This window comes from Elephantulus edwardii, unplaced genomic scaffold (assembly GCF_000299155.1).
Source record: "Elephantulus edwardii isolate Elephantulus edwardi_28Jun2011 unplaced genomic scaffold, EleEdw1.0 scaffold00021, whole genome shotgun sequence".
In the NCBI taxonomy this organism is placed as follows: Eukaryota; Metazoa; Chordata; class Mammalia; order Macroscelidea; family Macroscelididae; genus Elephantulus; species Elephantulus edwardii.
This window is the reverse complement of record NW_006399771.1, coordinates 45,873-56,890: the sequence shown is the minus strand read 5'-3', so window position 1 is coordinate 56,890 and position 11,018 is coordinate 45,873. Positions and strand designations below refer to the sequence as shown.

At 41.3% G+C, this 11,018-nt stretch overlaps 1 protein-coding gene across 1 annotated transcript in view; it reads left to right on the top strand.

Moving 5' to 3' along the window:
* ABCC11 (ATP-binding cassette, sub-family C (CFTR/MRP), member 11) overlaps positions 1–11,018 on the top strand; it is a 107,880-nt gene that overhangs the window by 65,083 nt on the left and 31,779 nt on the right. The window contains exons 20-23 of the mRNA XM_006882575.1: positions 4,481–4,707; positions 4,833–4,970; positions 5,704–5,890; positions 10,423–10,512. Of these exons, the coding sequence (XP_006882637.1) occupies positions 4,481–4,707; positions 4,833–4,970; positions 5,704–5,890; positions 10,423–10,512 (642 nt within the window). The remainder of the gene's footprint in view (positions 1–4,480; positions 4,708–4,832; positions 4,971–5,703; positions 5,891–10,422; positions 10,513–11,018) is intronic.

The window sequence follows — 11,018 nt, the reverse complement described above, 5'->3', positions numbered from 1 at the left end:
AGAGAGAGAGAGAGAGAGAGAGAGAGAGAGAGAGAGAGAGAGAGAGAGAGAGAATATTTATTTATTGACTTGTTGATGAACATTTACCCTTTCACTGTTACGAATAGTGCTGCAAAGAATATTACTCTTCTCAGCCTAACTTTTTTACAAATGTCTTCACTGTGTTGCTATGTGGATGAAGATGATGTGGAGACATCTTTCTGCTGCTAGGAGTATGATTCTATGGGCTCAGTACTCCTTGATGGGGACCAGTAGTCACAGCATTATGCTAGTATCTATTGACTAAGTATTGCCATTTACAGGGTGTTTATAATCACTCCAAGTCCCCTTTGAAGTGGTTGTTATTAGTCTAATTTTGTTGTTGTTTTTATGTGCCACTGAGTTATCTGCGACACATAGTGACCCTATGAACAACAGCCCTAAACTCTGCTCTATCCTGTGCTAATCTTATATATGAGAAAAGGGAAATCCAAAGATGTTCAGGATTTCCCCCACATGTGTTGTTGTTATTGTTGTCTTCTGTCAAATTGGAACTGACCCATAGCTGACCCTCCAGTGGGTTTTCAGAGGCAATTAATTGCACAGGACGAGACTGTCTATCCTTCTTCCACAGAATAGCTGATGGATCTGAACAAAATACCTTTGAGATTGTGGAACTTCTAACCACTGGACCATCAGAGCTCCTTCCTGTGCCATGGTTAGAATATCGAATTGTCTATGGTAGCATACTATCTCTCAGAAATGTCTCTTTTTCTCTCTCACCTATTACATATTAGCTATTTATCATATGCCAGGCTCTGTGCTGGGCATTAGATTTACAAGAATAAATAGATATTGCTCCTGCCATCATGGCAGAGACATGGGTAGAGAAAGAAGAGAATGGAGTATGCAGATTTACCATGGGGTGGAAGACCACAGACTCATGAGAGTATGTAAGAAGAAGGGTTTAACAATGATAGAGGGAAAAGAGAGAACCAAAGATGGTTCCTTGAAGGAAATGACCTCTCAGATAAGGCTTGAAGGATGAGTTGGATTAACAGGAGCTAAAGATTGGGAAGCTAGAGTTGAAAAGGAGAGTTCAGGAAGCCTGGAGCTTGGAAGTATGGCGTAGGGCTCTTGAGAGAGATTCTCTGGGGATGAGGAAAGCACTTTACCATTGTTTTTTTGATAGAATGCAGCTTTTATTGCTTGTTAGCAATTCCATTTTTGTAGGGTGAAGTTGAAGCAGTTCTTCTCATCTCAAATAAAGCAAGTTTTTTTTGGTAAAGCCAGAAAGCGGAAGAGAAAAAGTCTTTACCTGGCACCCCGCCACCCCTTGTTGGTGACATCCAGCCACATGGTGTCCAAGGTTCTTCTGATTCTACGCTCCATGATTCTAGAAATCTCTAGTGTCCAGGCCTTAAAGTGATTATTTATGTTTTCATTTTGAGAAATTGTTAGGTTTCCTTTCTGTTAGAAAGTAGATTTTCTGTTTAAAAGGTTTTCCTCTTCCCATTCCTTCTAACACTTGACTGGTTTTGAATGTATGCTTGTAGTTTTAAATGATCACAAATAAAAGACAAATCTCTGAGAAAATGAATTTATTGTCAAAGCAACATGCAAAACAAGACATAACCCTTGCGTTGCTTTGATACACGGCAGACAAGGTTTTCCTCATTCGTCCTCTTGCTTGACTGAGGCCTCTTTCAGAGACCACTTGTTCACGTGTCTGCACAGAGGGACGGAGCTCAGTTGCCTCTGCAGCCCACTCACCCCGCTTGCCCTGCAAGTGCGTAGAGGCCTCAAGGGAGTCATAGTTTTGTCCTTTGGACTCTTGCAATGATTGTGCAACTGCTTTAACTCAAGGACTTTGAACTCTCGACAATGATATTCATTGTTTTAGCATGAATATTTATCAGAACATGTTTGGAGATTAACTAGAGAGCACTGCAGAGGCAGAGAAAGCAAGGAGTTCATGAGCAAAGCAGCTCTGACCCTCTCCCCCTTCGCTTGACAAGCAAAGATTCATGTGAACTACACTTGGTCAGCAGTATCCAGTCATTTAGGGCGACAGTGGCTTCAAGGGTCACTTCGTGATGCAAATATCTACCAGTTTTCTAGTTGTCACTGACTTAGAATCAATTCAATGGCAACCTCACGTATGTCAAAGTAAAACTCTCCTCCAGAGAGTTTTTACTGACTGATTTTTTGGGAGTAGACTATACGAATTTTGGTACAAGACCACAAGGTACCCATGGATGAATCTGACCCTCTAACCTTTTGGGTAGTTATTGAGCATATTAACCATTTTCACCACCTAGGGACTCTACTAATTGACTCTAGTAATCTGATTATATCAAATCGTCAAAATATTCTTCTCACTCTCCTTTCTTACCTCTCTCTCCTTCCTTCTAATTTTGGCCATAAGAGATACTATTAACTTTTATTAATTACTTTTCCTTGTGTTACACCTTCATAAATAGATGGGGAAATGATGTGGTTAGTTTGTGGGCTCTGTAAGCTTTTAGGAAATACCTTCTGTGATGGACATGGCCGTGCTGGGCACTGAGGAATATTCAGAGGGCCAATACCAGTCATGGTTTTGCCATTAATTACTTGGGTGACCTTGTGCAAGCCACTAGAGCACCTCTCCTTCTCTGGGCTTCAGTTTTCTAAGCTGTAAAATAAAGCTCTGAGTGAGATTTGTGTGCCAGAGCTCCTCTCAGTTTTGATCTTCAAAGGGCTTTGTGACCTCTGGGAGTGCCACCTTCAAAGAGGAACAAAGAATCTCCCCTAAAACCAGATCCACTGCTAAGACACATGGACCATTGCATGCCTTTTAGAGTAGAATTCTTTCATAGGGGTTTCCAGAACCTTAGTTAAAGAAGATTTCCGGGACTGGCTTTCACGCAACCACTGGGTGGATTTGAACCAGTGCTCTGTAGGTTGGAGCTCTGGTGGCCTAGTGGTAAGAAGTTGTACTGCAATCTCAAAGGCACATGGTTCAAATCCACCAGCTGCTCCACTGGAGGATGGGCAATCTCTTCCTGTTCAATTAACTGCTTCTGAGAAACCACTGGAGGGTCAACTATGGGTTGGTTCTGACTCGATGGTAAGCAACAACAACAAAAAAATCCCTGCAGGTTAGTAGTTGAGAACAGATTGTTTTTACCACCCAGACACCTTTCCAAGGAGCAGTTGGCCCAAGAGTCAGTTTCCCTGTTGCACTGGAACAGCTGCTACTGATCCTGAGTGAAAATAGGCCTATCTCTAGGAATTTATAGGGGCTGGTATGCGTAGAATACTTTCCAGAGCGTAGGTGCTCTTCTAAGCAAGTCCCTGGATTAGCTTTGTCTCTCTCGCTCTCTTTTTCATTGTAGTATATACTTAACCACTGTTAAATGAGACTAGCGCTGTTATATCTGGAGGAACACTCTTCCACTTTGAACATCACTCTTTGCCAATGTGCTATATGAAGTAACCTGGGTTCACTGTGATGCCGAACCTTGTGCTATTGAGATATCAAATACCAGAATGGTTTCCAATTGTGGACAGTGTTTGGTGGAGCTCCCAGTTGTAAAACAAGTTTGGAGCAGGAGTAGCATCCACTTCCTAAATCACATGCCTCTGGAAACTCTATGAACTTGGAAAAATGGTAATAGTTATGGAAAGACATCATTAGGTCTTTTGTTCATAGAGTCTCTATGAGTCGTGCTTGACTTGACAGCAATCAGCAACAACCATAATAACAACATACACAGTATAAGGGAACGCTAGTGGCCTAGTGCGTAAAGAGCTGCACTGCTAACCTCAAAACCAACAGTTCAAATGCACCAGCTTCTCTGAGGGAGAGAGAAGGGTAATCTCTTGTGAAATGTGCAGCCTTTAAAAACTCACTGGAAAATTAGCTATGAGTCAGTTTCAACTCAACAGCAATGAGGTTGAGCTCTGAATTTTTATACACTATGGAAGATTTACCTTTTTAATAATTTGCAAGTGTACAAGCTAGTAGCATTAATCCTACAATGTGGTAGAGTTGTTACTAATGTTTCTAAATCTTGTCCATTACCCCCAAATATGGGACATTTTGTGTTCTTGTTTCTTTTTTAAAATAACTCTTCTGAGGTAAAATGCACACATAAAATCTACTCTTTTAACCTCTGCAGCTCAGAGGGTTTTAGCATAGCTGTTGGGTTGTGTAAATCTCATCACAAACCCATGCAGTATTGTTATCGTCTCAATTTCACAACCTAGGACACTGAAGACTCAGAAAAGTTAAGCAACTTGTTCAAGGTCACACAGCAGCAGGTTGAGGAGTTGGGGAGCACCAGAGGCCAGACAGATTGTTGAGGAACCCCAAAGCACTGCTCTGTAATGCCTCCCCTGAAGGCCTTGGATCCCACTTTCCACTACCTCTTTAAGGTTGTGGGCATCTTGATCAATCAAGTCCTGTAAAATGCTTACAGCTAATCTCACTGTCCATATTCGTTTTGTCCTGCAGGTCCTCTACTTCCCCATGAGTTTCTTTGACACAACCCCAATGGGCCAACTCTTGAACTGCTTTGCAGGAGACTTGGATGAGCTGGATCAGAGCTTGCCCATGGTCGCAGAAAAGTTCCTGCTCTTGTTTTTGATGGTGATCGCCACCCTGTTGATTATCAGTGTAATGTCACCATATATCCTGCTGATGGCAGTTGTACTGGCTGTTTTCTGCCTCACTTTTTACATGTGAGTGGGTTCTTTCTTGTTTCTAAGTGGAGCGTATGACTTTACATCACAGAATGGGACTAACTCAGACTTGGGTAGGGTCAGAGACAAAAGGCCCAGCTCACTCACCCTATTTCTTGATGCAGGTTTTTTAAAAGGGCTGTCAATGTGTTGAAGAGGTTGGAGAACTACAGCCGCTCGCCTTTCTTTTCCCATATCCTCACCTCTCTGCATGGTCTGAGCTCTATCCACGTCTATGAAAAAAATGCAGACTTCATCAGTCAGTAAGTCTTTTCATTGTCTATCTGAAGGTGGAAGGGACTGTGGTGGTGACGGTGGTGAGGAGCAGGAAGGTAGGAAACAAAGTACCATCTTCAGAAGCGACAGATAAAGCTTTGTTTTATTCCATTTAGTTCTCTATAAAATGAGAAAAAGGGTCCATATCCTACCCCTTCTCATGGTGCTTGTAAAAATAAAAAATGAGTGAAATGGAAAATGTAAACAGGTAGTAATTATATGACTAGCTGCTAGATTCAAGTGGAGGGTGTGCAGACATCCATTAAACCAATATTTTTATTTTTTAAATTGTTATAAACATTTTAAGAGATTTGGGGGGAAAATGGATACTTCTTTAGCTCACGTAAATGAATAATCTAGAAGAACAACTGAGTTGGGATCAACTGAGCTTTGATCCAGAGGCTCAGATAATGCTCTTAAGGATTCTCTGTTGTACTTCTATGTCTTCCATGGAGTTAGTTTTAGTCTCAAGACCTTTGAGACTCTGTGCAGCCCTGGGATTCCATTATGGTAGCAAAGTGGCTGCTGTAGTTTCAGACCTGCCATCATCCTGCTAGAGAGATGCCATTCCTTCCCTTATTCACAAATCCTGGTCCTCATTGACTATTCCAGCTGGAGAACTTATGTGCCTTTGATCTAAACAGTTCGCCTGGAAGAAAAGCATGGAACATTTGGATTAGACAGACATATATGGACTTCAGGTTGTACTTTCGTTTTCAGGTTTAAAAGACTGATTGATGTCCAGAGTAACTACATGCTGCTATTTCTGGCTGCCACACGATGGGTAGGACTGAGGCTGGAGATCATGACCAATCTGCTGACCTTGGCTGTAGCTCTGTTTGTGGCTTTTGGCTTTTCTTCTACCTCCTATTCCTATAAAACCATGGCCATCAGCTTTGTACTGCAGGTGAGATAAAGACTTTAAGACAATCAGGACCCCTCTAAGCTGTGCTTGCTCCTGGTCTGTGGCCTCCGGGAGACTCAAGCATTCATGGGACTTTGATTGCTCCGTGAGTTTTAGCCTCGAGAGCCTAAATGCCTATCTTAAGATCCATATGCTTAGCCTTCTGAAGCTGCTTATTTGTTCCATTACCTGATATCACCTCTCAATTGGGAAGTCTGAATTTAAAGGCACTTAGTGAAATCATGGAACATTGGGAGTGAAGAAAATGTCAAACGTAACAGAGCCTGACCCTTGTAGAGATAGGAAATTGAGACCCAACAAGGGGACAGAAGTATCCAAATGCTCAAGAGTATTAGAAGCAGAGCCAGGATAAGCACCCTGACTTCTTGGTTTCTCAGCTAATGTCTTTTTCCTTCACTGTTCATAGTCTGATTCAGCTCTCAAACTTTTGTGAATCACTGAAGAGATTGTTAAAAATCTAAGTATTCCTAGAACAGGGCTTCTCAAGATTTAATGTGGTAAGACTTTAAACAGACCATGGGAGATGTTTTTTTGAGTCTGAGCCTGAGTAGAGCCCACAGGTGAATCATGCTTTGAAGAGCACTGCTATAGAAATTGTGCATCAGATCTAGGCTTGAGATTTTGCAATTTAATTTAAAGATAAATTCTCAAAGAGATTCTGGTATAGTCCTGTATCTTTTTTAAATGTTTTTTCCCCAATATGTTTCCCCCCTGCACATATACATTGTATTTCACACATTTCTTCATTCACATTGTGTTGCATATAATCATTCCCATACATTGTTTCTTATAAAATAATCACCATTGATCTATGCCCACTATTACTCCATCTTTGTAGATCGCCACTGGATCTTTTCTAACTCCTTCATCCCCTCCCTCCACCCACCAAACTCTGTGACCCTGTGATTTTCCACCTCCCCTATAAATTTCCCACCTAAAGCCCCTCTAAACCCTCCCCTTCCCCTTTAGACATTTATACACACCTTACTAGTTATCCACCTATTTTTTTACAATAATGGTCTTTACCATATTTGCCCTTATCAGACTGAGTTAGTTCATTCAGCCTAATGCTATCTAGCCTCTCCCGTGTGCCCTGTATCTTCACTGGAGAGAAGTGACCTAAATTTCTCCAGACCAGTCTGCTCTGGGCGTTGGGGGAATGGAGAAGAAGTGACTTTTCAAGGTTCATCACCCACAGAAATACATGGAAGGACTGTCCATCATAGGCTGCCTCAGGGAAACCTGAAGTTTCATATTAAGTGTCCTCTTAGAGGTTACACATTATCTGTCTTCTCTGTGGGTTGTGTGATGCTTTCTAATTAGCCTGAGATCCTATATATGGCTTACTGAAGTTTCTATTAGTTCCCATTGCCAACACATTATTTCCATATGTAAGCTGTGCTATACATGACCCAGTATGCACAGGATCTCTATCAGACAGGCGTTTGTGCAATGCTTAGTCACAGACACCTACCAAGTTTAATACCAATTGGATGTAGGGAGCACATGTGCTGAGCTGGTAATATGTCTTTCTTTTAACTCTCACCACACTCCAAATAGGACCTTAAAAGTAATCCACTTGAATCTGGAGATTATTTAAAGAATAGATTGGGTTCTTGGCATACTAGTGATTGAAGACCAGAGGAGTTGGAGGCATGACATGAAGGACAGCCTACATGAAGAAAGCAAGTGATCATTAAAGAGGTAACAAAGAAAAGACTGAAATGGGTATCAGAAGAGATCATGGAAATTGGTTTTAGATGCAGCACAACTAAAGCAAATGGGAGAAAGGGTGAAGTAAAAGAGATAAACAGAAGATTTCAAAAGGTAGCCCCCGAAAACAAAATTAAGTATTGAAGAGAAGATTTGGCAGTTATGTAATGACGTAGTAAACCTCCATTTTGTGATCTGATGTGGTTTTCTTCCATTTTGATTTTTGCATTATGGTTTGGAATTGGGAACCCTAACCGAGTCAATAAGTGGAGAGTAGGTGTTTAATGCAATATGTAGACTTGGAGTTAGAAAACCAAGAAGGAAGAACATTTTTGGCATTTCTCAAGCTTTTGAAGAATTGAGCAAAAAAGGAAAGCTGTGAGTTACAGTTAAGAAAGATTCTATGGTCAAAAAATTGAATAATACAGAAAGCATCAAAAGAAGACGTTGTTGTTGATTGCCTTTGAGTTGAGCATGACTCACAGCAACCCCATGAAAAAAAGTCCTATAGCCTCTATACAACAATCAAGATTTACCAAAGTTCATAGAGTTTCCAGAAGCATGTTATTTAAGAAGTGGATTCCACTCCTGCTTCCAAACTTGTCATAGTATGTTATTGTTGTTACGTGCCATTGAGTCGCCTGTGATGTATAAAGACCCTATGTACAGCAGCTCTGAACCTTTCCCTGTCCTGAGCCAGTCTCACTAACTTCGACACTCCAACTCCTATTGCCCCAGATACTGTATCAATCCATCTCATCTAGGGTCTTCCTCTCCTGTGCTGTCCATTCACAATGCTGAACATGTCTCTCTTCAAGGACCAATCTCTTCTGGCCACATGCCCAAATTACATAAGGCAGAGCTTCATAACCCTAGCCTCCAAAGAAAGACTTGGTTTCATTATCTCCAAGACAGACCTATTTGTTTTCTTGGCAGTCCATGGTATGTTTAAGACTCTTCTCCAGCACCACAACTCAAAGACATTCTATCCTCTTTCTGTTATTCTTAGTCATTGTCCAGCTCTCGGAAGCATAACAAGTAATTGAGAAGACCATGGCCTGGATTAGGCACACCTTGTGTCTAGACTGACATCGTTGCTCTACAGCACTCTGGAGAGGTCCATGTATAGGTTTCATATAAGCACGATCAACTGTTCTGAGATTCCCATTTTCCTCAAGGTTAGTCACAATTTGTTGTGATCCTCACAGTCAAATGCCTTTGCATAGTCAATGAAACACAGATAGACATTCTTCTGGTACTCTCTGCTCTCTGCCAAGATCCATCTGACATTGGCAATAATGTCCCTAGAATCACAACCATTTCTAACCCCAGCTTATATTTCTGGTAGTACTCTGTCAATGTACTGTTCAAGTTTTTCCTGGATAATCTTCAGCAGGATTTTGCTAGTGTGTGATATTAGTGATATTGTTCATTAATTTCCACATCTTTTTTTTTGGAATGGGAATAAATATCGATCTCTTCCAGTCAGTTGGCCAAGTAGTTGTCCTTCAGATTTCTTGGCACAACTTGGTGAGCATATGCAGAGCAGCATCTTTTGCTGAAATACGTCAATTGGTACTCCATCAATTCCTGGGGCTTCCCCCCCCAAGTCCTTCAGAGCATCATGCACTTCCTCCTTTCATATGTTGTTTCTTGACATTCTTCTGCGTCAGCCAATTCTTTTTGGTACAATGACTCTGTATACTCCTCCCATCTTCTTCTAATGCTTCCTGAATCATTCAATATTCTGTCCACAGCATCTTTAGGCATTGCAACTCATGGCTTTAATTTATTCTTTAGTTCTTTCAGCTTAAGAAATGCTGAGCGAGTTCGGCCTTTTTGATTGTCCAATTCCAGTCTCTTGCACATTTCATTGTAATATTTTGCCTTGTCTTCCCTAGTGGCCCATGTTTATGAATTGGAAGACTTAAGATAACTAAGATGTCAATGAAACTCAAAGCAATCTGTAGATTAAACATCATCTCAGAGAAAACATTAATATCTTCCTTCACAGAAAAAAACAAATTCTTTAAAAAAAAGTGATCTTGCAACTGGACCAATATAAATAAAGAGAAGACTGAAATTGCAAAGGATTTAATTGATTTGGATCTACCAATGGAAGTGGCTTAGTGGTAAGAAGCTGTGCTGCAGTCTCAAAGACACATGGTTCCAATCCACTAGTTGTTCCACAGGAGAGAATGGTGGGCAGTCTCCTCCCATTGTGATTAACTGCCTTTGAACACCCACCAGAGGGTCAGCTATGGATTGTGAGTTGGAAGAAGCTCAGCAGCATTTAACAACAAAATGTTGGCAATTGTTATTATTCCTATTTTACAGATTAGGAAACTGAGGCTTCTAGAGTTTGAGTAAACTCTCTATGATTTCATATCTAGAGAGAGACCTGTTCTCAGTCCTCAATCTTTTTGTCTTTCTCTCCCCCATCCAAAATTTTTCCTCTCTATCACACACACACACACACACACACACACACACACACACACACCCTGTGTTGTTATCCTCCCCAAGCCTTCCAGAACTTTGAAAAGAAGAGAGTGGAAAACAAGCAAGGGTGAGCACTTGGTGTGGACCTAGGCCAGTGGAATCCTTGCCCAGAATTTCTCACTACAGTTTCAGCTAAACTCAGGTGTGGATAGAAAGGGCTCACAGTTCTCTCTTGTCCATTCTCCTCAAGAATGTGGTTTTGGTTTGAGAAATGGGAGAAGGTAATTTTCTTTCAGGATCATTGGAGTCCTGACATTCTCAGTGTCTTTCCACCACCTGATGTTTTTCCTTGATTCCAGATGGCATCCAACTACCAGTCCTGTGCCCGGCTTGGTTCAGAGACAGAGGCGCGCCTCACAGCTGCAGAGAGGATGCTACAGTACATGAAGGTGGGGCACACAGGTCTGCTCTTGCAGTGGAAACTTTCCAGTGCTCTACCTCTTGGCTTAGGGCTCACCTTCTGGGGCCTCTGGACCCCCAGGCTTTCCTTTCCCATGTACTCTAGACTTTTGAACATCTCCCCTAGGAGCTCTTCAGTACCACTGACTTGTTCTGACACCCCTCATTGCATTGCTGATGCAGAGGGAATCCTCTGCCTGTTTTAGAAAGAAGAAGTTGTAGACCTCATATAGTAATAATAACAATGAATAGTAATAATGAATGGTTGTTGTTACTATTAAATAATAATTGGAAAATAGTAACTACTACGACAATGACTGTCAACCAGAAAACCAAACCGGTTTCCGTTGAGTCAATTCTGTTTCATGGCTTTCAGGAGCATATTACCAGGTCTTTCTTTCAAAGAACCACAAACTCTGTGGCTAGCAGTTGAGAGCTTCAACGTTTTCATCATCCAGGGACTCCTAGATATATTGTTATATTATTATAACAATAT